Raw genomic sequence first — 26892 nt, forward strand, 5'->3', positions numbered from 1 at the left:
GTTGAAGTTGTGACATAAGTCTCTAAACAGCAACATGGTGGTTCTCAAGATGTATTTCCATCTCAAAGGCCTACTACCCGTTACAGCGTTCCCAAAAGGGAAGAAACAACCTGCTTCTGCCTACAGCTTTTGCTCCACATTGATCTACATGGGCGGATGAAGACGAGGATGGACGGCATAATGAGTGTCAAACGGGTTGAAAGAACTTTTGAAAGCTTCGACAGCATCTTGGAATACGACTGAGTATACTGGTAGACTACAGACGGGAGTATTATCGCCAAAAAACACTCCAAAAGAGTGCTCAGGAGAGCTCTCAGGATACCTTTGAGGAGACCTTGTGCTCGCAGAAATTACAAAGTCGAATCTTCTAGTGGGAGATGAGTCTTGCTCTGGCGGAAGGTGACCAAACATGTCGAGGCCCATCCAGCACAGCTTTAAAAAGGTCATACCCCGAGTAAGTATTTCATCCAGTACATGTCTGTTTACATTCAAGATCTAGGCTACTTAGAAATTATTGGTGATATCGAAATTATATCCATAGAGCCCTTGATCACGACAAAATGCACATGTTGCACTTTGGGGATGGTAGAGCAGATAGGTAAGTGCAGGGCACTGCCCCTCTCTGAAAGGAACGCATAGGCCTCTGTAACTTCCAGTGCCATGTACCTGAGGTCGGTGCCTGTAGATCAAATCAAGCTGTCAAAGTGATTGCAGGATGGCTGCTGATGAATTAAACATTGATCACGGTACGACTCCTTACAGTGGCCCTTTGTTGCTACAAGAGTATACTCATCACTGCCAATCAATGGCCAGCTTCGTACTCCGCTGAGCCAAGTTTGGCTACACATCCATGGGCCACCTCGGATGTACCCTGCGCTAATAAGTCTTGCCCGCTTCTTTGGACGCTACGAATCCAGGGGTAAACAGAACTAAAACACCTCAAGGTTCCACACAAAACGACAACAGACAGCAATGGAATTCAGTCTTGGGAGCCGATCCCGACAGATTCGTGACACCATATTCGAAGGCCTTAAACAGGCGCCTTTGTGCCGCCTCGTGCAATCATGAACTGGCGTAGAATCAGAGCACGGAATCGAGGCTCTTCGACAATTTCAATTTCTTCTCTTTCTACCCTACAGTTACTTTGCCCCGCCCATCTGTTTCGCTCTCTAGTTCGGTAGGTTGCTCGTCTTCGCCAGGCTTATGAAGAATGGAACTGCAGAGGTTTCCGTCGGAATACACGTTGGGGCGGATGAGAGAGCACGTCCACCTTCAACGCCGCTCAGCGTGAAGTTACAGATGCCTTTAATATTCTACGCAGTGCGAAATGTGTGGCATGAAGCCATTGTGTTATCATCATACCCCCTTATCCCATTGTCTTTTCGCGTGCCCTGGCTCATGACAATGGTAACACCGCTTTTGGGCGGTGGTGGCGGCGAGGGCTCGACCAAAACAGGCGGCAGGGTAGCCTGCCATTGTTGCTGATGCTGATGCTGCTGCTGATGCTGCTCCACGTAATCGTTCAGAGCATTCCACACGGCATCAAAGTCTATAATGCCGGCTTGTGGTTCAATTTTAACGTCACTGTATCATTGTGTTTGCAAGTTTACAAGTCACGTTAAGAAAGAAGACATATATGCTCACAGAACTCAGGTAATTATTAGTATGTAAAAAAAAGACCGAAAAAACAAACAACCAGCAAAACCCGAAAAAACAACAACACAAAAAAGCAACAACTTGATGAAATCACGGTGGTTGGGAGCGTCTGTGAATTGCCTGTTAGCACTGGCTTGCGGTTGCAGCATGAAGGAAGTTGATGAAGCAGACATACCAATGACGGTGACATAGTACTTGGGAGTCTCGAACTTTCACAGGGCAATGTCGATGGTGGTACCACGCTCATGGGCCAGGCCCACGCTTGTCCCGATGATCATTATAATAAATTTTAATATTGTTCCCGTAAAAATGGGAGGCGCCTATCGTGACCGGCGCGGGTGGGTCGGCCCGGCCGGCCCGGTTCTGAGGGCAATGCCTCTTGATGTGACCCGGCTCGTCACAATTATAACACCGCTTTTGGGCGGTGGTGGTGGTGGTGGCCACGGCTCTGGAGGAGGAGGAGGCAGAGGCGATGGTGGTGATGGTGGTGGGAGCGGGGGCGGGAGCAGCTTGCTGCTGCTGCTGTTGCTGTTGCTGTTGCTGGCTCTCCAGCTCGGCCACACGACGCCTGAGTTCGGCGTTTTCACGCCGGAAGCCGGCATTCTCCTGCGTCAGGGACAGGAACCCGTGGTATATAGTATCAAATTTTCCTATAGAAACGTTAGTGATCGTCTAAGTTGTGAGGGACTGCAAGTATTATGAGACGTACGCTCTGTGGAGAGAGCATTCCAATCTGCGAGGGAGAGCAGCCGCGTGTTGTTGTTGTTGTCTATGTATTAAATATGTTAGCTGAAGAATAACAGAGAGCAAGATGGCAAGAGACTGAGTGAATGTGCTTACCAGACATGGTTGGTGTCCTCGAAGAGGGAGATGAGGTAAGACTCGACGGACTCCTGGAGGGCGCTAATGGCGGATGACTGGAAGCGGAGGTCGCTCGGTGGACTTCTGGTATCGATGAATCTCACGGAGGGCGATGGTATCAGGTTTATAACGGTGAGGCTTGTTGGCTGTGGAACATATTAGCGACGATCGGTGGGTAGTGATGGCTTCATGTGCTTACCAAAGAATCTCTCGGAGAGTGACGGTACCAGGCTTATAACGGTGAGATTCTGAAGAGAAGAAAGAGGAAAAAAAAAAAGAAAGGGAAGCAAGGAAATGAAATTGATCTTGTGCCCACAGGAATCACGTGGCTGGTGCAGAGAAAGTGAAACGAAAGTGAAGCGAAAGTGACGGACGGCTGACAGCTGGCAGTGAGGAGAGAACTTGTTGAGTGCTTGAGACTGCATTGGATTCAGTCTGATAGCCGTCTAAGCTCCATGTTATGCTAAAGAAGCGGCTAATACTAGGTATTCAGCATCCCAACTATCACGTAAAGCTCAAGTGACGGAACGGGAGGTAAAGGGGAATACGGAACACGTTCATCATGTATCACGGCACTTGTCTTGACAACATATGTCCGTTTTTCTTGAGTATCTACTACAGTCACTTCAGGCACCCATGACATCGAGTTCATCCACGTTGAGCTGAATCGAAATATCGAACATTGCTCGACACTTCTTTTGCCTCGTTTGATACTCATCATCCTGTCCATGCTCGTCTTCTTATGCCTTTTCCTGGGCGCATAGATAAATGTGGAGCGAAAGTTGCAGGTAGGAGCAGCTCGTTCCTTTCCTTTGAAGAATGCAGCAGGTCAATGCGTAAGACAATTTCCATCGAGTTTCTCGTCCCTCTCCCCTCCTCCTCTTCTTTTTCATCCAGAAAGAGACGCATGCATACAGACACACATACACACACAATACCTGCCTCCTCTGTCTCGGACCGAGTGTTACGGTCCAACACCCGTCGTCGTGCGTCCTCCCCTCCTCTCCCTCCTCCTCCTCCTCCTCCCAAACGGGCTCGTCGGTCTGGCCCACCTCCTCTCTCCCTCCCCACCTCTCTCCGAAGGCGAAGGCTACCTTGACGAGGGCACCAACTTCGGAGAGGTTTTGTTGTCCCTCGTTGACTGCAGCGAGGAAACTCGGGGGTGAGATAACCGAGTCTATCTGTCGTGCCGCCGGGGATAGGGCAGTGATACCTAACGGCAACCTGGATCCGGCTGAGGTGCCTGAAGGCCAATGGGCATCCTGGGATCCTGCCATGGATCGCGACTGGGAAGATTTTTTCGACAACCTTCAGACTGCCAGATTAAAAGACGACCAGATTCCTGAGCTGTCGAAACCGTCTGGGCCACGGGTTGCTTCGTTGTACTATTTGTGGCACTATCCGACATATAGAACAGACCGGGATCTGTATGGAACGACACTGGATAGCACAAACGACTGTATAAAGTTGCAGTGTCAGGACCCATGCCACATACCCAATTCGGATCAAGTATACGGCAGGCGAACCGAATTATAAGGAGCTGTTGGGCGACAAAGCTGAACCGCGGATCAAGGCAGTATGCGAGGATTTCGCCTTGGAGGCTGTGAAATTGGTCCCATTCACCATCGCCCTTGGAAAACACAACTCGGGGTTGGTCCGGAGGAAACTTGAAGAGACGGATGGATTGTATCTTGAGACATACACAATCAAGTCGGCAATAAAGATGTCCGACCGCGCGACGTCTTGCATGGACGTCCAGGATATCGACGAGATCATTGTGAACATGGTATTTTTCAGTTACCATGGGATGTATTTCTTGGACGAGAAGATACCTGTCGACAAGTTATCTTCTTGCACGACTTGATCTGAAACCAAGTTTGCGAGTGGAGTCGAGTTTTAGTCGCGAGGGAACGACACTTTCCAGTTATGGGCGATTGGCTTGACAAGTTTCGCAAGAAGACTTCATTGGACATGGCTAGAATCTACCTGGTCGAGGAGGAAAACCCGGAAAGTTTATGCCATCCGTGGACGTGAGGAGGTAATCCAGCCATGGATTGATACCTGGACAAAGACAAAGACAACAAAGACAACGACGACGGGCTCGAAGTCTGTAGATTGGACGAGCTCAGAAATTGATGGGAGTTTGGAGATGCCGGAAGAGGCGAGGTTAAAGGAGGTAAGGACGGAAGTCGACTAATGAGAGGGCTCGGCTGGACGCGAAGGAGCGGGGGGAGAAGATGGCAAAGAAGTGAAGATCCTAGGCAATGTTTGGCTGGCTGATGATGGTTTTCAGGATGATGGCTGGCGGTTTGTCACGGATTTGTTTTTAGAGAATAGCTACTGGGTATTCAGCATATTCAGCACCCTAGGTTGGCTGTCCACCCAAACAACTGCGTCAAGTTTGAGCATTGGAACCGGAAAGCTGTTTATTTACTACTTCGTGCATTCATCTTGATAATACCTTGGAAATATCCAGCTGAGTTCTCTCAGCGTCTGCTCCTCGTACCACTCGTCCCCCACCGGGAGATTCGACACTGTGATTTCTGATTGCGAGAGTCCCCCTGAGCATCTCCTCCCCGAGCGCTCTCGCGACATTTCAAGACCATTCTAAGATAACAGTGCTGGACTGTCTACCCTATCTACCTCTACATTTCAAAAAACAATCCCATAAGATTTTGCAGCCATTCACGCACTTTTTGTCTCTTTTTCCACAGTCATTTTGCAGTCCGTCCTCGTTTGCGTCTGCCTCTGGTGACCGCCGAGATAAATGTGGGGCCACCAGCTGTTGGCAGGAGCAGCTCCTTCCTTCCCTCCTCTCCCCTCCACTTCATCATCCTTTTCTTCTTCTCTCTTCTTTTTTTTCTTCCTCTTCTTTTCTTCTTCCTACACACACACACACACACACACGATGCCTGCCTCTGTCATGAACAACTGAAGTGTCGAGATCTAACACCACCGCCTTGCCTCAATCCCTCTCAATCCCTTCCCCTCCTCTTCCTGTCTTTCTTCTTCTTCATCTTCTCCTATTTTTCCTTCACCTCCCTCTCTACCTCACCTCCTCCTCCTCCCAAACAGGCTCGTCAGTCTGCTCCGTCTCCTCCATCTCCCCTCTTTTCCCGTTTTCTCCTTCTCCTCTCTCTGCTTCCTCTTACTATCTCCATCACCATTCCCGTTCCCCCCCACCCCGTCTGCGTCTTCCCCGTCTTAGTCTTCCCCGTCTTCCTTCCCCTTCGAAGTTGACATATACCTTGACATCGTTAAGGTATATGTTTGCCAATGGCACTAGCTTCGGAGAGGTTTTGTTGTCCCTTGTTGGTTGTAGCGAAGATAGTTGGAGCAAGGCGGCTGATGATGGTTGTTTGTCCTGATTGACCTCATGTCAGGACAATTACAGGCTGGAGAATGCCTGGGTCCTGATTGACCTTATATCAGAACAGTTGGAGAAAGACCAGTTCCAGATTGATCTTATGTCTGAACCCTGATTGACCTTAGGTCAGGATTTGTTTTTTTCATTGCTTTCTCGGCTTGCTGAGGATGCGAAGAAAAAAAGGTTTGTTTCATTTTGTAAAGTAATGGCACTTATTCTGTTAGATCGGTAGCTCTGCTCCTAGTTGATAGCATCATTCGTAGAGAGAGAGTTTGCATCTGGTTTTGGACGGCCATAGTTCATAACTCTGGATACAATCACAGTCAGAACAAAACGCCTTGGACGAACGAGTGGCATCTTAGGAAGGGAGAATCGCACGGTGAAAAGGCATCCCGGCTCCACCCACCAACATCACCACACACATCCTTAACTGGGGACGAGCGGAGATAAGACGACTGGACAGAATGAATGTAAGGTAGGCAATGGTACCCAAAAACAGATATATCAAAATGTATTTTAAGGGTAAACAATGGAATGGAATGAAAAGACGGCTGGGCATTTGGCGTTTGCCGGGAAGCAACAGCAGTGACGGCCTGTCGCCAGCAGACATGCCGGGCAACACCTGGCACTCAGCGACCACATCTTTCTTTTGTCATCTTTTTGCTTCTATCCTCTTTTTTTTTCTTTCAGTTTTTTTCATCTTTTCGCTCCGTTGAATTGCTCAGCCTCATCCTTTGCTGTGCCTCGCCAAAACTCTTGCACACGATCTCTGAACAACATATGGGAGCCCGGCAAATGCACGAGGAATCAGATACACTATGGCGAGAAAGGGCACACTGCGAACCCAATCGTCAAGGCAAGTTTGCCACAGGATTAGACCGCAACGTAGCTGAAGACTGACCAAGGGGTACCAGTATTCCCACATCTTACCTTTCAAGCACAAGTATGCGCGAGCCGGCGAGCGAATAGCTGGACAGCGAGTGATCAGAAGACGGCGGCCCCGGCGAAGCCCGAGAGAGCTACGAAGATTGCGAACAGTGAGAAGGGCAATATTGAAGCCTGGGTGATCGAGTGCCAGGTCATCATTGGATCGCACAAAGAAGAGGACATGAATGAACTCTAACGCCTATCTCACCGAATCGATTAACTGAGCAAACGGGAGAAGACAGACATGTGAGCTTAATCACACGTCCGGCGCAAGTCTCAAGCTGCCACCAAATCACAGCCATGGGTAACTGCCTCTTCGCCATACGCACGTCCTCCTTTTCGATGATCAGTCACCGTTGTTCAATCTAGCCAGTCCAGTCACTTTCTTGCCGATATCTCGCTCTCGTAGGCTTGACACAAACGGCGCGGTGCAATCCGCTTGATCAAGAGATTCACTAACTGCTGCATGCAGAGCCACGTGTTGCTGTGGACTAGAACCAGCAGCAGCAGCAACCAACTCCTGCTCCCGCTCCCGATCCCATCACCGCCACCACCTCTATCACCACCTCCGACGCCGCCGCCGCCTCCTCCTCAATGGTGGCTCCCCCTTCTCCGGCCACCCAGCCAACGACCTATAGAAGACGATGCCACAACCGTGGCGAGTTCGGCCATATCAAATGGAAGAGATTGCCCTTTTTGGAGAGCCTTCGGCACGGGTGGGGGTCCGGGCTGGTGAATCACGGCGGCAAACATTTATAAGGGCATTGCTAGACATTATACCGTCTTTCATGTATCTGATACTATCGCTACCCCAATCTTTTTTCTTCTATTACGCCTACTTCCATCTAGATTTTGGCACTTCTAAGAACATTTATTGTCATTTCTTACACTGATACCGCCACCGCCGCTGAGGAAGCACATTACAGAAACCGTGCCCAAAGCCAATCCCACCGGGTGATATAGACATGTCATAACATCATTAATGTCGCGACAGCGAAGCCTGCCGCACCAAATACTGAGCTTAAACTTATAAATCGAGTCGATCGAGGAGCTGCATTAGACATGCTTGTAGCCGTTGGTCTGGTGGCCTTGACCCAGATGTTGCTCGCCAAGCTGTCCTTGTCTGGACTATATTGTTGTGGAGAGAATTGACATACAGACATGATGACGTCCATATCTACAACACGTTATTAGCTATGACGAGATAAACCATGGAGAGATGCATGATCATCACTCACTATTTTGTGTATCCGCTTTCATACTTATGCAACTCGCGCATAACCCAGCAATCTCTGCCACATTAAAGCTGTTGTTTGAACATACGCATTTCTCTTCTGCGTTTTCCGTCTCTCCCCATCCACCAGTCAAATCGCCATAGTCTCCACTTGAGCCTATTATGGTCGGACGCTTTGATGTTTGATGCTTGGAAGTTGTAGATGCACTCTTTGTTGTCCTAGTCGGGGCGGAAATGGAGGTGGGCTGAACACTCCATGTTGTAGATGATGTAGGAGACTGAGGTACTGGTTGAGGAGTTGATGGAGGTAGATAATCAGTTGTAGTTGGAAGAGCTGGAGCTGGAGCTGGAGCGGCGGCTGGCAGAGACTGAGCAGGAGGAGAGTAATATTGTGGAGGAACAGACGCCGGGGATTGTGACAATGGTGTTGATATATCTAGTATAGGGGACGAGGCTGGCGGATATTGTCCAGCTAGCAAATCAGGAGGAAATGTTGTCGGCGCTGGAACGATAACCGAGAAGCGCTTCTCGATCCGGTCACTTTTGTCAAGTTGGTTCTCGTTATGCTTCCTGGCCTGTCTGAGGCGCGCCCTCAGATCCAACTGATCGCTTTCTGATCCTTCCAACGATCTCTTTGGGCTGCACATGGAACTCAGCTCCACGATTGGCCCGCAGATGGCGGCACACATGACAGGAACTGCATTAGGGGGGAGCGCTTCTCCGGCTGCGATGGCGAACAGGATGAAAAGGATGTGATGACGGGCCTTCATGTCGTGTTAGAGGAGCCGCCCACTGCCTATCCGACTCCGAAATGTCGGCTGTAGTATGTAAAAGACTCAGAAGTCACACAGAGATGTCGATTGTAGTCAATTGCGTTTTGCACGAGGAATAGAGAGAAAGAGAAAGAGATAGCCCGATGATGTAGGTTTACGGACTCTTTAGAGAGAGAGGACTTTTCATGATTCGTTCCAGGGTTTCAGATCTATACGACACTTCATACTAATATGTAGAAGATAGGTAAGGGATGTATATACTACGTAGAATCTCACGGCTAGTCAGTCTGGCAGGAGGCTGTTATCGCTGAAACGTGGCAAAGGGGTTCTGTGGCCACCCTCGACCGAGGAGAATTAACATGACACGGCCTTCTTCTCCTGTAAAGTATTGAAGCAGCAAGTCGGCCAGCATACATATCATATACTTTGCAGAAAGGGTGATTGAAGAATGGAACTTCTTTTTTACGGATCAAACTCTTGGATGTATTAATCCTTGATGAAGCACGGCCGATCTGGCTGTCGGCACAGCAATGCACAGACATTGAATCCCCCAGAAAAGATGCGCGATGCCGCTTGGCAGCTGTCAACTCCAACATTCATCAAGGTTCAACCCGTGACTCCCTGACCGGGTCCTGAAACAATCTAGCTGCGGTGCTTCTGCGAGACGGGCAGAGCCGTGACAGCGCGAAACGCAATGCGAAACAAGATCGTGGAGACCTTTTATCCGCTTTCGGCAATCGCCTGTCATTCCGTACGAGATGGCGGCCTTCGGTGTATAATAGTCTGTAAAAGCCAAGCGGAAAAAGAAGAGATGAATCGATATACCAAGTAACAAACATGGATTAACCTAGTGATGAATCATGGATTGTGATGATTGGCTGTGTTTACATATCTTGAGAGCACCACTTTCGCGGGTAAGGAAGACTGCTGCACGCCCAAATGACTAGCCAAAGCAACCGGATACATGACTGAATCATATGATGTCAAGTACAACTATGAAAAGGAAGATAACTCTTGGCAGACGTTTGTTTATACAGTTTCCTTGATATGCTACGATCATCTTGCTGTAACGGACGAATCAGCGCCACTTTCGGTGAACTTGTCTGTTGCCTGGCGAGGCTGAATGTGGCTTCATGCAAGGGAAAATGCAACAAGCAAGAAGCGGTCATTCAGCAATGCATCACTCATTACCCCGCAGTCGAAAGAGAGTCAAGCAGTCATTTGGCTCAAATTCTTCTCGTATGGCTTGGTTTCGCAAGTTACAAATGCCCCTTTGTTCATCAAGGAGGGACGCAATCTTCTTAACAACAACCATCTCCTTTGTGTCACCCAGAAAACATGGCATGGATTCCTCTTATCCCAGGCGCAGTGGCTAGTCTATGGAAGGGTTATGAAGAGATAGTCGCACGTCCTCAAAGGAGGGCTCGTGAAGCCCAGCAGAAGCTGAGGGAGTCACAGGAAAAAGAACGGGAAAGCGAGCAAAGACGAATAGCACTACTAAAAGAGCTATAAGACATGCTTATCTTCTGGCCATGTTCGTAATGCATGCTGAATTAATTCATGCTAGGGGCTATGACACAGACCAGCCAACAATTACAAAAGAGCTTATAGTCAGCGCCCAGGAGACGGTGGGCTATGACAAAGACAAACAGAATATTGTCTTCGCTGGCAACGTCAATGTCGGCAAATCATCACTCATCAATGCCCTTTGCGATAAAGGAGGAAACGACGATGGTGCTGCCCGCGTGGGCTCTATTCAAGCCACGATGGGTATAACTCGTCACGAGATTCCCAACCACCCAGAGATGTTGCTCTACGACATTCCCGGTGCGAGAACCCAGGATGTGCCGGCATTCCAATACTACCACGATCAAATGCTGTATGCTTTTGACACTGTTGTCCTTGTCCACGATACTACGTTGACCCAAGTACGTTATCCTCCTAACGTTACGTGTGTGCTCTTCTGATAGCTAACATCCGCCAGGCCGACATCCGCTTGCTCAAAATGTGCATCCTTTCCAACCAAAAATGCCTAGCCGTCCGAACCAAATCCGACGATCATATAAGAAACTACGAATATGACAAAGAGTGCAACAATTTGGAGGAAGCAAGACAGATTTTTCTCAGTGAGATCCGTCAAGACATCGAGCGCTGTCAGGAGCAAATCGCAGCCTCTTGGCCGGAGCGTGAAGTCCAAGTCCGGGATTACGTTGTATCCTCTCGGTCGGTGAGGAGCTTTATGCGTCAAAATGCGTCACCCAAGGACGCGGCTACTGCTTACATTGATGAGTTGGATTTTGCGTTTGCCTTGTCTCCAACTCTGGTGGTGAATGTTGACAACTAAGTGGATGAGTATGCCGAGTGAGTTAAAGGTGTGAATATATAAACGAGATACTAGTAAACAATAAAGGTCAGGTCTCTTTTTAAATCTGACAAGAGCATATATCTTGATCCTCTATAAACTTGTTACCGTCCTGCCGTCATCTGCTTTGCCAGTATCGTCCATTTCCAAGATACGACTCTTGCATGGCTCTTATATCATTCTAGTAGGCTGTAGCCTTTACAGCCTCTCTAATTGCGTGTCTGTATGCACTTGGTTCCACTTTCAAGATTCAGCCTCCCTTCCAACGCGTACGGTAACACAACTCCCTACACCATGACGTAAAACTGCATCCATAGCCTCATTGAGCCACCGTCGACCACTCAATCTTTACCACATCTTGGCGGCCTCTCCGGCTAACGGCAAACCCCAAAACAGAAAGAGAAGGGAAGAAGAACAGAACAGAAAAAGAGGCTATAACTCGCGGCAGCCTAACATGATCCAAGCCATGTGGCACCAGCCATGTCGGATCCGTCCCACATCGTCCAATGTGGCTCAGGCACTTGACCAACCCCAAAGCGGCATGATGGCACGAAATGAACTAGGACTATCTGCGCCAACTCACACATGGATCGAGACCCTCGGGGGAAGCGAACATTGTCTCGACGTACCTCGTGCAGGATACAAGGGGGCTAATGTACAAAAAGTCTTACTACTAGTAGCAGCAGTATGTTCCAGTTGCCGTGTCTCATGGCGTCGTATCTCTCGCGTAGCTCAAGCTTCCATTTCACTATCCACTAAGACAATCTCGACTCCAAGTGTCTGAGGCTCCAACCAATCAACCTTCCACACTAGATTAAAACCAGTCCATCTCTAACCCCAAAACGGCTTTATACCACGAAAAAAAAACCAAGCCATCAAGGAACACCAATAAGCATCAACCCCAAATAAATGTGCGAAAATCATCAAACCCGCTAAACACAAGCCAAAAAACGCCCACCTATTCAATTTCACCCAAACCGCCTAGAGAAGATAAGGTTGCGGGTTTATCCCCTTTGAAGCATCATGCCACGAGCTGATCGCCGAGTTTACGTGTATTCGCCCAGCAAGGATCCTCAGCTGAACAGAGCCGCGTGGATGTGATTCGTCGGCCCCGGAAGCCGGCAAGCTCTAGGAGGATAATCTCGGGGCATTGTTGGCCCTGGGGGGCTGCCTTTTTAGATCGGAAGGGCTTGGGTTGGGTGGTTTTATATGCATGTTGGCGGCTGTGTTGCGATGGGATCTTGTATGTAGTTACTTATTTAAAAAGATGCTTCTACCTTCTTCAATTAGTTGTGAATATTCGGCCTCTCGGTACCGAACAACGACTTCGACATCTGCCTGCCTTTCCAACAAGTGACAACCTCCTCAGGACAGATCCAAGCAACTTCCAAACATGCTCAACTCCCACGAATCCCTGGGCATAGCCCAAATCATCTTCTACGTGCCCATCGTCCCAACCGCCATCTATCTCATGAAGCGTAACGGCAGAATCCGGCCACGCCTCGCCTGGTGGCCCCTGATTCCCTTTAGTCTAAGTACATCTCTACAATTCCACTATCAAAACCCATCACCATACATCGACAAAATTTAACTTGGTTTGCTTTGAATAGTGCGTCTCGCCGGCGGCCCCGTCATCATCGCCCTCGAACAAAAGCCCAGCATCGGACTCTACGTCGCAGCAATCATCCTCCTCAACGTCGGCGTCGTGCCTCTCATCATAGCAACACTCGGCTACGTCCGCATCGTGTAAGTCCCCAAACCCCCTATCAACCCCTTCCACCAAAAGAATAAAAAACTGATCTAATGTTTAACAGCCTCCTCGACAACTATAGCTCCAACCCCCGAGCCAACAAAATCGGCGTCATCATGCGCCTCTGCATCTTCGTCGCCATCGGCCTCCTCTCCGCCGGCGGCGGCGTCAGCTCCATCGGCACACCCTCCGCAATGAACACGAGTCGCACACTTACTCTTGTGGGATACATTGTCTTTGCCGTCATGCTCGCCGTGCTCATCTCCATGATGGCGTTTTTCTGGCGAAAGAAGCACACTCTCCTCCCCAGCAGCCAAATAGTATGCCAAACCCCCCTCTCGCAAACTCACACTTATAAAAGAAAAAATAATGACAATGTGAACTCCTCAGGTCCTACGCGGCGGTCTCCTCGCATCCCCGTTCCTCATCATCCGTACAGTCTTTGGCCTATTAGAAGTCGCACTCCAAGACAGCACCACCTCGCCTTTCAATCCCATCGAGGGCAATGCCGTGGCCTTTGGGTTGATGGCGCTGCTCCCAGAGTACATTGTCGTGCTCACCTATATTTATACCGGCTTCTCGATCTCACCTGATCGCGGCGTCCCGTCTGTGGAGACAGAAAGAGTTACACAGCTCGCCGATAAAAGCAACGTCTAAGGGGCTTAGCCCTGGATCCTTCTCGATAGACCATGTAGCGCAGGATTTAGGAGATGTTGGGGTGATGAATTGGTAAAGTGTAACTGCATGTCGGTCAATAATGCAAAAGACAACACCAAGTTGTGAAAGTCTTATAGAAAACTGTTTCGGATACCCCTTAGCAAGCATATAGATTGTTAGTATATACTATGGTTTATTTTTACCACGGGATCACATCTCTTCACTTATTCATTCACAATTAAAATATTGTATCAGGTATTCGTTTCTAGATTGCTTAATCCAATTTAATCTAGAGGCTGGTCAAAACCACCCCCGTCCAAGTCTCGCATGGTGACCGCTCTTTTCTTTTCCTCTTCCCAGGCCACCAAACAAATTCTTTCCCAAGTGATGCAGAATGTCTCACATCTGCCGCCGCACAATGTCATCCAAAGGATCCAAAGGTTAATTAAAACAATAAGGTAGTTTTGTTCTAGGCCCACCTGCATTACCGATGCACAGCCTCAAAAAAGGAGTAAAGGTCGTATCGCAGCCGCCCTTTAACAAAGAAGAAAAACCACCGACATTATATCACGCAACTAGAAGCGGTGCTGGCGACCGACACTCTCGACGCGAACGCCCAGCTTGACCATCTCGCGAGAGTCAATGACACCACGGCCGTCAAACACCCATCGGGGCTTGGCCATGGTCTCGGCAATACGCACCCAGTCCAGTCGCTCCTTGGGCTTGTACTCTTCGGCGCTGCCCATGCCAGTGGCAAAGCCCGTCTCCTTGCTCTCCTTGGCCTGGATGCAGTCGGGGCAGCTCTCGTCGCAGTCGGGCTCGACGTTGAATCGGTCCAGAGGATCCTCGGAAGTCTGGCCGTCGCGCTGCACCAGGTGCTTGTGCAGCGCCAAGAGATCGTTCTCCGTGGGGGCCGACTCCTTGAACGGTCTGGGGTCCGCCTTGGGGTTGGGCTTGCGGCCAAGCATCTTGGGCTCGGGCTGATCTACGGGCTTGGGAGCAGCCACGGGGATGGGCTGGTTGCGGAACTCATCGAACTCGGTAGCGATGACGACCGCTGTGCTGTCCTTGCAGGCGTCGTAGGCATTGCCGTACACGTGGACGCTGGCTGTGATTTCGGGTCCGAGAAGGGCCTTGATCTCGTTCTTGACGACGAACGGGTTGCAGCAAGGGTCAAAGACGGCAATCTCGCGGGGTCGCTCCTCCAGGAGCGTCTTGATCATCTCCAGAGCAGGAGCCTCACGAGTATCTGAAGTGTTCTTCTTGAAGGCGTAGCCGAGAATGGTGACCTTTTTGCCAACAAGGGTGTTGTTGAGGCATTTAATCACGCGGTTGGTGAATCGGTCACGAGCGTACTCGTTCATCTTGACGACCTGTCTCCAGTATTCGCCAACTTCAGGGAGGCCCATGGTGTCGGCCAGGTAGACGAGGTTGAGAACGTCCTTTTTGAAGCAGCTGCCTCCGAAACCAATACCGGCCATCAAGAACTTGTTGCCAATACGGGGGTCGACACCGATGGCACGGGCGACCTCGTCAACATCAGCGCCAGTCTGCTCACAGACGGCAGAGATGGAGTTGATGCTGGAAATTCGCTGGGCCAGCATAGAGTTGGCAACCAGCTTGGCAAGCTCAGAAGACCACACGTTGGTGGTCAGGATACGCTCGCGAGGAACCCAAGCGGCGTAGACCTCGAGCAGAGCCTCGGCGGCCCGCTTCCCGGAGGGGGTGGGAGCGGAACCGATGAGAATTCTATCGGGGTACAGCAAATCGTTGACGGCGGTACCGGCGGCCAAAAACTCGGGGTTGGACAGGATCTCGAAGTGGACACCGGGGCGGTGCATGGCGAGCTATGGATGAGAATGGAGGTCAGGATTGATTCTTGGGCATTCCGGGTGACGCATTTGGGTGCTGGTCACTACTTACAGTGTCTGCCACGAGCTGAGCAGTTCGGCAGGGAACAGTGCTCTTCTCGACAATGATGGCGCCCTCACGCGCATACTGGGCCACGAAGCCAGTGACGGCCTCGAAAGCAGTCATGTCTGTGGCGCTGCCGGCACCAACACCGCGCTCCTTGGTGGGGGTGTTGACGGCCACCAGGACAATGTCGGCCTCGGCAATATGGCCGGCAACGTCGGTGCTGAAGAAGAGGTTGCCCTCTCGGCGAGCAACCTTGGTCTCGCCCTTTTCGGAGGCGATTCCCTCGGAGGACTGGCCAGAGATGTCCGTCTCGCGGCCGCCATCACGGGCAATGCGGACAATGTCGTGCAGGCCGGGCTCGTAGATGGGGGGATGGCGCGAGTTCCATCGGCGGATACGGGTCACGTCTCGGTCGACAACGGTGACCTTGATGTGAGGGTTCTGGAAAGCAATGACCGCGGCGGTAGGGCCACCTGTCCAGCCGTCAGTTCGGTTCGAGTCCCGGTTAACTCTCGACAGCGGAGTCGGTCGACAGACACAGACAAATAAACGAGACGCAGGGGTGACATACCGACATAGCCAGCGCCAACGCAGCAGATGTTGCGAATGGCAATCTTGTCGCCGTTGACCTCCTTTACGGAGCCATTGAGGCTGAGGGTCTTGACCGAGTCGAGAAGTGAGGCCATGGTTACGAGGTGGATCGGGCCAGAGAGAGGAGTGACCGATGTATCCAAGCAAATGCAGGTAGTGGCTTCAACGAGGGGATGGGGATCCTGGAATGAGGGTATATGGATCGAGCCCGGTTGCGAGATATAAACGAAGATATAAAGCTGGCACAGGCAAAAAGAAAGGAGTTGGGGATAGGTCGAGTTAGTTGGCAAGAGAGCGAAAAGGGCTATTTGCGTTTAATCAGCAGCGCGGGAAATGCACGCATGTCTAGGCCTCTTTTGGTCAACAGCCCATTCTGCTATCTGGAAGCAGCCTTGGAGGGTCCTGGGGCTGCTAGCGCCGGTTTTTTATGATGTGACGGATGATGTTGGTACAGCTAGTTTGGCAGCAGGCAATTGACTTTGGCACGTTGAGTTAAGGTTGAGTCAGAGAGCGATTATCCAAGTTTTTGATGCATCAAGTGACTGTTACTGCTGATCCTGTTGAGGCTTCAATGTTGACACCAGACCCTACAAGTTGTTGTATTGACCCCTATCCTATAATCCTCCCGCTGCTTAGTGGTGGGCTCTAGCGTATAGCGCCTTACGCAGCCTCTAACGTCGGCAGTCGCTGCTACTCTCGTCCGCTGCAGATTACACGGCGCTGATGCGTACTCCGTACTTGGCCGAGAGCGTCCAGCAGGTGCAAATTCTGCCCCGCCGTGTCCGGATCTTTCAGGCACGCGCTAGGGGGTGGATGGAGGGGCAATAAACCAAGCCAAGCAATAGATTGAAGCCGTCGTGTCTGATCAGGAGAAGAAATCGATACTTGCTGGTACCTGGCATTCAATGGAAGCTGGTACGGATCACTGGTAAAAGCAAGAACTTGTACGTACCCAACCCGGTGCCTTGCGCCACGCACGACACGCAGCAGACAGGAACAGACGGACACCAAGAGCCTCCAAAAATACAACAAAGCGGTGAGTTACTGCCAAGACCTGCAACATGCAACTTCGATAAACGACCCCATCCCATTCATTTCCTTGTCCATGCCTAAGTGCCTTATCAGATGCATCATCTTGCTTGCACATTACAAACCCGTCTCGGAACGGCTATTTCGAGTTTTCTTGACATTTTTTTTCTTCACTCTCTCTTACACAGTGCCCTGCCATTTGGTTTCGCGACCGAGGGGTCCTTAACGATTCCCGCCAGCCAATACGAATCCCGGCCAAGCACTGTAAATACACACGTGGTTCCTGCGTCGCCGCTTTCAGGGGGTTGTTGCGCGTTTTCGGCCCATGGAGGGGTCGTTATTTCACGGACGCTAACACGACAGGCCTGCAAAATGAGGTGTGACGAGGAGTGTGATGGAATCCATCAGCTGCGTCCGAGTAGCTGAGGCAAAGGGGCATGATGAGAGCACATGTCACAGACTTTAATTGACCACAGGCGACCAAGTTTTGCACCATACCGACGGCGAAGGCTTGAGACACACAATGGAAGCCCAAAAAGAACTAAAATAGGTCAGGTACCTGAACGACGGACTGAGTTTTGTGGCGCAATGTGGCTAGTGCAGTGTCGTCGTTGACCAACTGCCTACAGCTTCTCAACAGGCGTTGAAACTCTGAACTTTTAACAAGCATTGAAACTGGGTATGTGAATCATCAGATCAATCATTCAAGAGAGAAAACAGGACATGGCCCAAACAGTATGGTTACCAGCCGACGATGGGAATCAAGTATGAAGACGAAATTCACTTGTGATGATACTCAGTTTCCTACTGCTACTGTGTCAGCCACATGCCCACGCAAGGACAAAAATCCGGACACTTTTCTTGGGTTTCAACTGCACTCCGAACGACTAATCCCAAGCACTATGGAGTACATACCCGCTCCGTCCGATATTATCCACACCATCGTGACGGCCCCTGCTGAATCCCCATCCAGTTACGCCATCCAGTGGAACGACCGTGCGCCTTGAAGACTCCCTGTATATGGGAAGACGAACGCGCCTTATTACCGCTAGCATTGCCGCTACGGCGCTCACGCGACACGAGATTTTTCCGGACTTGGATGAGACGATTCCTGGGCGGGATGATCTTGCGTTGACAAGGGCGGAGCTGACAGCAGAGAGGTAGGCGAGTACATACTAATCCTCCGTACGCACGTAAAAGGAGTTACATGAGAGCGGCACTCGAGGAGATTTCAACCTTGCCATGGAAATTTGACTTGGCGCTGGCCAGGGGTCAGAGATTACGTCGTTGGCTGCCAATGTCCCGTATGAGATACGAGATGCTGCTTGGACGGCACTCAGTCATATTGTCCTTCTCTGAAAAGCTACAGAATGCTGGTTTTTTATATGTGCAGTGAAAAGCAAGAAAGGGGTCCACCGCAAGAGGTTACAGTGTCCTGTCGAGGCTATACAAGCCGATCAAGCATTGATGACATGGTACGGTAAAAGGCGAGGATCGCGTCTCGCTTGATGTCGAGAAACACGGTCATAGGTGCGCTATGTGCCACACAAGAAGGCTTGTCGCTATGCAAGTATACGCATGGGTTATGTGTTATTGTTCTTCTTATAACCGACAAACAGATTTCGTCATGGCTAGAAGTCTCACTGAATCAATTGAGGCTATCCAGCTAGAAAGAAGGAAAAGGCAAAGTCATCACAGCAAACAGACAGAGGTAGGGGCAGTTCAATTCGCTGCAGGGTATCACGTGTTGCCACACATCTTTCTCACCTCGACTCAAACGTTTATCCGCCTCAATTACAATGCCTTAAACCAGAAGAAGCTCAACCCAGACGATTAATGTCCACGTCGTGGAGGTTTTTTTTTTTTTTTTTTTTTTTTCCTTTAGACAACCTTTCGATTCGCGTTCTCAAGAATATAGTGATAGGTAGCTTATGGCATCAAGTTGTTTAGACATGGCAACCAGTCGGATCTATTCACTTACAGAAACAAAGCTGAACTCTCCCCGATTTCAGCTCTGAACGCACTCATCACCCCGCATCTTCACCACCCACGTTTCGTCCATGTAGCAGCATGGTCAGACTTCATGCTTCGGGTGATGTCATCTCCCTGATGCATATATTATTGACATTGATCGGGAAGGTCGTAATCATCACGGGAGCGGGGTTGACAAATGGGCTGCTTCAATTTACATTTTGTAGTAATATTCATGTATAATCTCTTCCTATTTTCACGTGCCTGAATCTCCATCCCTTGCTTTAACTGCCGATTTTAGCTTACTTGGCGCTTCTCCGCAATCCATCGCAGATTTTGACAGCAATTAACCCGTAGCCTCAAACCGCCTTGGCTGAATGTTCTCTTCACTTGCCATGGACTCATCGCAGCACCTCATGACATTTCAATGACATTAAAAGACTACAAACTGTGTTTCGAGCCGAATTTATGTATCAAAAGCACAAGTTTAGTCCCCGTCAAGCCTCAATGCTCCCATTCCTCTCGTCTAGGGGCATCGTCTCCAACCCCCGACGAGCCGACGGGCAAATTGACCATCTAGCCTGTATACGGCTCGTCGTGTGATTTGATGGCAAACAACCTACCTGAAGACGTTGCTTACAGGAGGCAGGCCTCGCCACTTTGGAAGGCACAATACGACTCCAAAGATCAAAATAGATTGATCCTCCGTCAGTCTTACCACTTCAGTGATCATGTCCGTCTGGGGTGCATGTGTGTACCTAATGCTAATTAAGAATGCGGGGAGAGTTGCAATTCAAAACATGTGAGGGGGCAATACAGTCTCAGTGAGAATCCTTTCTGCCAAAGAAAGAGCACATGCTTGTGGCCAGAGGGCTCGCTTCCTCGGCTGTCTGCTTCATCACGGACTATAAAGTCAAGGGTTTCCAGCTCGTATGTTTTCTTCATCTCGTTCCAAACCAGACTTCAACAAAGAAACAACCTTCTCTATCAATTCTACTACAACGACCTTCCTGCTTAAACAATCTCTCAGTACCAATTCCTCAAGATGAAGTTCACTCTCGTCCTTGCTACCTTTGCCGCCGTCGTCTACGGTCAAACCATCGATGACATTCCCGCATGTGCTCGTACTTGCATCGAAAACGCTGTTTTAGCCGCTGGTTGCTCGTCCGGAACTGACGTCGCATGCGCTTGCGCAAATTTCAGTGCTGTTCAGAATGGCTCTACTAGCTGTGTCATTGCTGCTTGTGGCGTTGATGTCGCCATTAGTATGTGCTCCCCTCTCCTTTTGGTCGAGGATACTTATCTCTCAAATGCTTATGTATATTTATAGACCAAGTTCTGCCTGCCACCCAGGCTCTTTGTGCCAACCAGTGAACTCATCCATCAAGAGGGAGAAAATGACATGGGTGAAAGTACTCTTGTACATTGACAAAACAAGTACATAGCTAAATGGTGTAAATGAATAAACAGCATTCTTGCTTGATATCGCTCTGTTCATCTCTGTATTTCGATGAGTACCCATGTAATATATATAGGTTGACTTTCGTAACCGACTATCCGTCGAAAGAAGTTATTCCATGTCCGAGGCAATCTTACTGCTACAGCCATGTCATTTATGTAAACATAGATATAATAAGTATCACGCAAAGAAGTAAAAGAGGAATTTTCTACCAGTTTAAAAATAAATAGAAAAGAAAGGTGGAGTAATGTCAGACTTGTATACATAGTATTTCATATGACTGAAATCGGAGTGATTTGATACGCAGGAGCATAGGATATCTGATGCTCCATTATAACTAGGATTTAATCTTAAGCCATCCCAGTTTCAAGTTATTATGTGACGAAATTAACCCTAGCCAAGATGAGGGCAGCCAGGTCCAGTGGTTCCTTGCCTTGTTCTCGCTCCGTAAATCTTATAGCGACTAGACAAGCTAGGTTTCAGCTGTAGTATTTGGTGTTGGTCGAACCAATCCAAAGGTGCATTTTCTAGCTGTCAACAGAACATTTTAGCGGTACTGATGCCAAGCATGATGAACGATGTGTAAGGGCTGGGTATGCAATAGTTCAAGCTTGGTTCGGGCTAGAGTTCCGAGTCGCCCTGACTAGCGTTGAAATATAATCCGCCTCGGCCCCGTATCCCGAAACACACAGACAAGGAGAGTCGAAAGAATCATTTAGTTTATAGTTTATAGTGAACACAAATGTAAAAGCTTAGTTCTTGCAAATCTTTCTCTGAATATAACCCCTTTGCATTTATTTGTTCTAGCTTTCTTTTCCCTCTTAATTCTGTGTTGCGATGGGCTCACGGATCAATACAATGCTGGACGACATCGAGGCTGGTCCTCCGGACCCGATGTATACACTAAAGAAATGGGCCGACGGCGATACCTGTGATCAGAAAGCTGATCTCGGTGTTGGTATATATCGAAACGAGGCAGGCGTCTATCAAGAAATGGATTGTATCAAGCAGGCAAGCCCATCACCATAACAGCACAAAGTTCGAATTCTAATGGGATTCATTAGGCCAAAGTTGAGCTCTCAAAGCAGAGTCTGGGGCATGATGTAGGATAACTCCATCTTCTACTATATCTCCAGCTCTAACAGTGATGCATATAGTACGAGGTCACTACTGGAAACCCGGAATTTCTGCATCATGCAGCTAGGCTCATTTTCGGCCAAGACTGCTCGCGACTTGCGTCTAATCATGTCAGTTCAACATGGTGATTCGTACTGGATTGATGAGCTGACAACAATGCCAGGTTGCTTCGGTACAAACCATCTCCGGTACTGGGGCTAATCATCTTGCTGTACTTCTTTTGGCCAAGTGCATCGTGCCGCAGCCAAAGGTATTCATTGGAACACCATCTTGGGGCAATTACAAACCGATGCTCGACTTGGTAGGATTGTCAACAGTCGAGTACTCGCATTACGATGAAATTGAGCGCACCCTTGACTTCCCATCTATCCTTGCGGCCATCGCTTCGGCTCCTCGCCAAAGTGTATTCATCTTTCAAAGCTGTTGTCACAATCCTACTGGGGCAGACCCATCGCCGGAGCAGTGGCATGAGTTGGCGATGGCGCTTCGGGCTGGTGACCACATTCCGCTTTTCGACTCGGCCTACCAGGGACTTGGAAGAGGGCTTGACGAGGACTCATTCGCTGTACGACTGTTTGCCAAGTTGGGTTTCAGCATGATTGTTTGCCAATCCTTTTCGAAAAACTTTGGCTTGTACGGTGAGCGATGTGGTGCTCTTCACGTCTTATGCGGCACTGCAGAGGCAGCAAGTGCAACGCATGACCGCCTACGTTGCCTAATACGGTGGGAGTTTTCTTCTTCTCCAGCCTACGGCTCCCGCTTGGTAAACATTATCCAAAGCTCGGCCTATTTAAAACAGATGTGGTGAGCAACTACTCTCTTCGCAGCGACCTGACCTCCATGCGTGTGAAGGCTAAAAATCTTTCAAGGGCTACGGAGTTGTCTGCTATGAGACACCGGCTGTACAAACTGCGACAGCAGTTGCATAACTTGCTAAGTAAAGTTCTAAAGGTGGGTAACAGAAAACAGCTGTCAGATCAACTGTGCATATCCGCTAATTTGACATTGAAAGACGCCTGGGCATTGGGGGCACATTATCGAAGAATGTGGCTTATTCTCGTGGGTTACCTAGCAGTGGAACTTTAGTCTTATATATATACTAACAGCCAGAAGGTTCCTTAAGCTATCGCCGCGACAGTGCTCGGTCCTAATCCAGCAGTTCCATATTTACCTTCCACCCAATGGCCGTATCAATATATCCGGCCTTAACAAGTCGAACATAGGAAGAGTTGCGGGAGCAATTGATTATGTTGTTCGCCTCCCAGATGCATAAGTAGCCAGCAGAATGAAGAAATGAATGTAGAAGGGGCTATATTATCGGGATAAATTGCAGCCGTGGAGAGGGGCAATGAATATAATGTTGAAATATGAATTTAGCAAGAGATTGAAATCCGCTGATCTACATCCCTTTGACCATTAACATATAAACTTTAGAAGGAAAATTGAGTCTCTCTTGTCTACCTATATGTATACGATATGAATGAGAGACCATCTGATTTAGCCATCAGAAATAGCGTCACTTGTGGCTAATAACTCAATGAATTAATCAGAAAGTTAGTATCAGATTGTGTTTGGTCTTAATTTGGTAGCTATAATGAATGTTGGCGACTACAAACTAGTCTCGAACATCTCTTACTACATTTGACAATAAATGTCCTAGAAGAGCCATGATAGAACCTTGGTGTACAAAATTGAAGCCTTTGATCCCTTCCCTCCCGCTTGTAACTGTGCTTTCTCCGCTTCAACCCGGCTTCTCTCTTCGGCAAGAGTCTCCGTTGGTACTCCAGTCACCAAGTCTGCCTGAGAGCTTCTGACTCGTTTTGTCTTGTATACCAACTTGTAGCCGAATATGCAAAGCAAGTATACTGGGATGCCAATATACTGTACTACAAAGCTTTTATAGTCAAATTCTCCAATAAACACTTGGAAGCCCTTGGTCAATGTGAGAATCACCAAAAAGCACAGAGCTGCGAAAGATCCATATATGCCCAACGGCGCCATGTAGGGTATCCTGTCGCGCGGTATTTGTTGGACTTTACAAGCTCTTCGGAAGAATATGTGTGTAACCAGGATCGAAATCCATGTCAAAAGCGCTACGGGACCAAAGTGTCAGCAGAAGAAAATACTTGTTGGTCTAGAGCCACTCACCAAAGACTGTCACCACGTTGGTAAGATAGCCAAAGACGACTTTCGACCCATCACCAACGCTCAAATACCCCAAGGTGCAGAATAAGGCGCAAAAGCCAAGTGCATAGAATGGTACACCTTGGTTTGACGTTCTTTTGAAGATTTGGGGAGCCTTGTTATCAACTGCAATGGCGTGCAAGGTTCTAGTGGCAATGTAGAGATCTGTCGCACAGTGTCTTAGCAAACGGCAACGGAAAGGAATTTGACATATCGTACCTGAAGTCGAAGCAGAAAATACAAACACAATCAAGCAGCCGTTGATAACATGGTCGAGACCGTGAATCTTTGCTAGCCGAATTGCCACAACAAACGGCGAGGCCGCAGCGCTCGCAGAAGACTTGGTAGCAAATACGAGCTCCGTGCTGTTGGACGGGACTACCATGCCCAAGAAGAAGACCGAAAGCACATAAAAGAAAACGATCCGAAAGAAGGTCATCTTGACTGCCCGTGGCATTGTTAGTCTGGGATGCTTCGCCTCTCCAACAGTCATTCCGACCAGCTCAGTACCCGTAAACGCATAGACTCTGGAGAGCTATGTCAGTTTTTGTAAACAGAGCGTCAAACTCGACAACTTACGCCTGCACCAAAGCACTCCAGACACCAACGAATTTACCAGCGCTTCCATGTAACTTGTATTCGACAAAGGCACCAGGGTCGTGCCAATATCGGAAGCCGGTGCGGTCGTGTCTAGAGCATAACTTGTTAAGATGAAGCAAATAGAACGAATGGCTTAGAACTTACGTCGGGCCACCTCCTAGGGCCAGTATAAGCATTAAGAGAATGACTCCACAAAGGATAATTATCTTTAAAGAGGAGAGCCAGAATTCGAATTCTCCAAAGACACGAACATTGACGCTGTTGATCACTAAGATCAGGACTAGGCCAACTGTGATAAACACTGCTGGGCTAACACGATCTCCGACCCAAAACTGTCAACGTCAGTAATTGTCTTCTTATTATCAAACGATAAGCAGTCGCGTACCTGGAAAATAAGGGCAAACGCTGAAAGCTGATTGGGAGCAGCAAGAAGGTATTTGAAAAAGTACACATATCCTGTCGCAAATCCCAACGCAGGGTCAACAAAGCGGGTAGCAAATCCTCCAAAACCGTCTACTTCACGTCAGAATATTATACCTATAGCGATCGAAACTTGAAAGAGCTCACGAGGTAGCGGCATGTATGATACCATCTCTCCCAACGCAGACATGACTAGGAACACCACACATCCGACGATGGAGTAGTCGATGAGGACGCCTGCCGGACCAGCTTCGACAAGTGCAGATCCACTGTACATTATTAGTCAAATTTGACCATTGAATTAATGAAACACATCACAGTGAATACTCACGTTCCAATGAGGAGTCCTGTTCCAAGAGCACCGCCCAGAGCTATCATAGTTATGTGACGGCTTTCTAGATTTTTCTTCAACCCACCATCTGCTTCGGGCCCAATCTCCCTGGTTTCTCCCCCATTGGTGCTTTGCACATGGGTGAGTTCGATAGATTGTTTATCATTCATGTTTCTTTCGAGATCCATCATGTTTAGGATATCTTTGGACAACTGGGCATTGAATCGCCAAAGGGGATAGAAAGCGTTCTTGTATTGCGCGAGTTCTCTTGTTCAATTCGTAGTTTATCTATTAGTATCCAGCTCGGGATGCCGTCCCGAGCGCCAACACTATCCGAACATGATAAGACTAGCAGTATTTGGCCCTAGTATAGTAGTCGGTGATAGTAAGAACATGATATCGAGCTAGCCTCATCCCAATAAAAGTGCTAAAGCAGAATCATTGGACTTTCTTTATCGGCATTGCAGGATTTTCCCCAATTCCATTTAATTAGAAGATTTAGTGTATATGTTGCCTTTCATAGATAAAGTAGATACAAATGCTTATTTTGGATCTAGAGCTTGCAGAGTTTCCAAACACCCTTTGGCATGCCTAGCAAGAATTCCTGAATCTTGTTGTCCCAGAATGAATCGCACTCCCAGTACGTCCACCGCCCACTGCTGAAACACAGAGTTGTCGTAAATACCAGCCAAACCCATGACTTTGTTGTGTCTTTTGCACGCGCTGCTCACTGTTTCCAACGCCCCTCTAAAAACTTGGCTATCAAATTGACCTGGAACTCCCAACTCAATCGACAGGTCATTGGCTCCTATCAGTAGCAAATCGACCCCCTCAGTTCCCGCAATTTCATCGATGTTTTTGATGCTCTCAACAGTTTCAATCATGAGAATTACAGTGGATCCTACCGAATTGGTTTTCTCAACCACAACGGGGATTGGTGTCTGCTGTAGGGAAAACAGTGGCAGCTGCCCCGTCATGGACCTTTTACCCTGGGGAGGATATTTGGTTATCGAAACCGCGGCTTGAGCATCTCCTATTGGAAAAGTAAGTTGATGATACAAAAGAAATATTGTTAGTATTCTTCCATATGGAATGTCGGAATCTCGGGTTCTTTAGTACAATGCCCAAACTGGAAATCTTACCTTTATCATGGATATGAGGAAAGATTATGCCCATTGCTCCCCCATCTTGTACACGCTGTACAAAACCATTACCGCACTGATGAGGCACTCTCACGAATGGAGTAATGCCATTGTTTAGCCCAGCGATACAGAGTCTGCTGGAATCATCAATGGAGAGGGTAGAGTGCTCTAGGTCGATAAAGAGACAGTCAAAGCCAGCATTTCGCGCAAGCTGGACAATTTGCGGATTGGTTACTAGACGAATGCCGAATGCCTTGGATAACTGTCAATAACCAAATGTTTGGAATATGTCAGAGTATGGCGCCACTGCTCGTACATACCTTGCATAGCCGGCCAGCACCAGTTTGCTTCAAGAATGCATTTGCCATGACTGCAGCCATATTGAGATTCAAGGACGATTGGTTCAATTTCGTTGTGAGTTTGCTGAATATGGTGTCTGATCAATCTAAATTCCAAAGTTTTGTGCTGCTCCTATACATCAGCTCATCGGGACTTGCACAGTATGGAGAGGGTCTTCGGCTTCG

At 48.7% G+C, this 26892-nt stretch overlaps 11 protein-coding genes across 11 annotated transcripts; 5 read left to right on the top strand and 6 right to left on the bottom strand.

The window, feature by feature from the left end:
- Nucleotides 1–1313: 1313 nt before the first annotated feature.
- M431DRAFT_8787 (hypothetical protein) lies at nt 1314–2503 on the bottom strand (the record flags this gene model as incomplete). The annotated part of the gene is made up of 6 exons (XM_024923841.1): nt 1314–1584; nt 1738–1765; nt 1832–1865; nt 1987–2306; nt 2366–2425; nt 2497–2503. The coding sequence occupies 6 exons, from the start codon at nt 2501–2503 to the stop codon at nt 1314–1316; spliced, it is 720 nt and encodes a 239-aa protein (XP_024770406.1).
- A 1289-nt stretch (nt 2504–3792) lies between these two features.
- On the top strand, nt 3793–5999 carry M431DRAFT_8788 (hypothetical protein; the record flags this gene model as incomplete). The annotated part of the gene is made up of 3 exons (XM_024923843.1): nt 3793–3944; nt 3991–4303; nt 5901–5999. The coding sequence occupies 3 exons, from the start codon at nt 3793–3795 to the stop codon at nt 5997–5999; spliced, it is 564 nt and encodes a 187-aa protein (XP_024770407.1).
- A 1780-nt stretch (nt 6000–7779) lies between these two features.
- On the bottom strand, nt 7780–8815 carry M431DRAFT_498852 (hypothetical protein; the record flags this gene model as incomplete). Its single annotated transcript, XM_024917738.1, has 2 exons — nt 7780–7988; nt 8050–8815. The coding sequence occupies 2 exons, from the start codon at nt 8813–8815 to the stop codon at nt 7780–7782; spliced, it is 975 nt and encodes a 324-aa protein (XP_024770408.1).
- A 1278-nt stretch (nt 8816–10093) lies between these two features.
- M431DRAFT_511650 (hypothetical protein) lies at nt 10094–11251 on the top strand. The gene is made up of 2 exons (XM_024919704.1): nt 10094–10746; nt 10803–11251. Exons 1-2 carry the CDS (start codon nt 10360–10362, stop codon nt 11160–11162), a joined length of 747 nt encoding a protein of 248 aa, XP_024770409.1. The 5' UTR covers nt 10094–10359; the 3' UTR covers nt 11163–11251.
- Nucleotides 11252–12573: 1322 nt separating this feature from the next.
- Nucleotides 12574–13587, top strand: M431DRAFT_8791 (hypothetical protein; the record flags this gene model as incomplete). Its single annotated transcript, XM_024923846.1, has 4 exons — nt 12574–12715; nt 12791–12926; nt 12995–13250; nt 13321–13587. 4 exons carry the CDS (start codon nt 12574–12576, stop codon nt 13585–13587), a joined length of 801 nt encoding a protein of 266 aa, XP_024770410.1.
- A 216-nt stretch (nt 13588–13803) lies between these two features.
- On the bottom strand, nt 13804–15434 carry M431DRAFT_511652 (hypothetical protein). Its single transcript, XM_024919705.1, has one exon. The coding sequence runs from the start codon at nt 15426–15428 to the stop codon at nt 14163–14165; it is 1266 nt and encodes a 421-aa protein (XP_024770411.1). The 5' UTR covers nt 15429–15434; the 3' UTR covers nt 13804–14162.
- Nucleotides 15435–15895: 461 nt separating this feature from the next.
- M431DRAFT_511653 (hypothetical protein) lies at nt 15896–16606 on the bottom strand. Its single transcript, XM_024919706.1, has one exon. The coding sequence runs from the start codon at nt 16188–16190 to the stop codon at nt 15906–15908; it is 285 nt and encodes a 94-aa protein (XP_024770412.1). The 5' UTR covers nt 16191–16606; the 3' UTR covers nt 15896–15905.
- A 3534-nt stretch (nt 16607–20140) lies between these two features.
- On the top strand, nt 20141–20469 carry M431DRAFT_94876 (hypothetical protein; the record flags this gene model as incomplete). The annotated part of the gene is made up of 2 exons (XM_024924625.1): nt 20141–20360; nt 20426–20469. The coding sequence occupies 2 exons, from the start codon at nt 20141–20143 to the stop codon at nt 20467–20469; spliced, it is 264 nt and encodes an 87-aa protein (XP_024770413.1).
- A 943-nt stretch (nt 20470–21412) lies between these two features.
- M431DRAFT_498859 (hypothetical protein) lies at nt 21413–22763 on the top strand (the record flags this gene model as incomplete). The annotated part of the gene is made up of 6 exons (XM_024917739.1): nt 21413–21565; nt 21619–21657; nt 21712–21801; nt 21855–22495; nt 22561–22642; nt 22704–22763. The coding sequence occupies 6 exons, from the start codon at nt 21413–21415 to the stop codon at nt 22761–22763; spliced, it is 1065 nt and encodes a 354-aa protein (XP_024770414.1).
- Nucleotides 22764–23347: 584 nt separating this feature from the next.
- On the bottom strand, nt 23348–25396 carry M431DRAFT_498860 (hypothetical protein; the record flags this gene model as incomplete). The annotated part of the gene is made up of 8 exons (XM_024917740.1): nt 23348–23784; nt 23840–24040; nt 24095–24402; nt 24455–24565; nt 24620–24807; nt 24861–24988; nt 25043–25164; nt 25227–25396. The coding sequence occupies 8 exons, from the start codon at nt 25394–25396 to the stop codon at nt 23348–23350; spliced, it is 1665 nt and encodes a 554-aa protein (XP_024770415.1).
- A 372-nt stretch (nt 25397–25768) lies between these two features.
- On the bottom strand, nt 25769–26748 carry M431DRAFT_8796 (hypothetical protein; the record flags this gene model as incomplete). Its single annotated transcript, XM_024923852.1, has 3 exons — nt 25769–26259; nt 26369–26621; nt 26689–26748. 3 exons carry the CDS (start codon nt 26746–26748, stop codon nt 25769–25771), a joined length of 804 nt encoding a protein of 267 aa, XP_024770416.1.
- Between the last annotated feature and the right edge of the window lie 144 nt (nt 26749–26892).

This window comes from Trichoderma harzianum (assembly GCF_003025095.1).
Source record: "Trichoderma harzianum CBS 226.95 unplaced genomic scaffold M431scaffold_13, whole genome shotgun sequence".
Classification (NCBI taxonomy): Eukaryota; Fungi; Ascomycota; class Sordariomycetes; order Hypocreales; family Hypocreaceae; genus Trichoderma; species Trichoderma harzianum.

Coding starts and splice junctions, on each gene's coding strand:
- M431DRAFT_511650 (XM_024919704.1), top strand. CDS start 10,360: ATGCATGCTGAATTAATTCATGCTAGGGGCTATGACACAGACCAGCCA. Junction 10,747..10,802: donor ACGATACTACGTTGACCCAA/GTACGTTATCCT, acceptor AACATCCGCCAG/GCCGACATCCGCTTGCTCAA.
- M431DRAFT_511652 (XM_024919705.1), bottom strand. CDS start 15,428: ATGCACCGCCCCGGTGTCCACTTCGAGATCCTGTCCAACCCCGAGTTT.
- M431DRAFT_511653 (XM_024919706.1), bottom strand. CDS start 16,190: ATGGCCTCACTTCTCGACTCGGTCAAGACCCTCAGCCTCAATGGCTCC.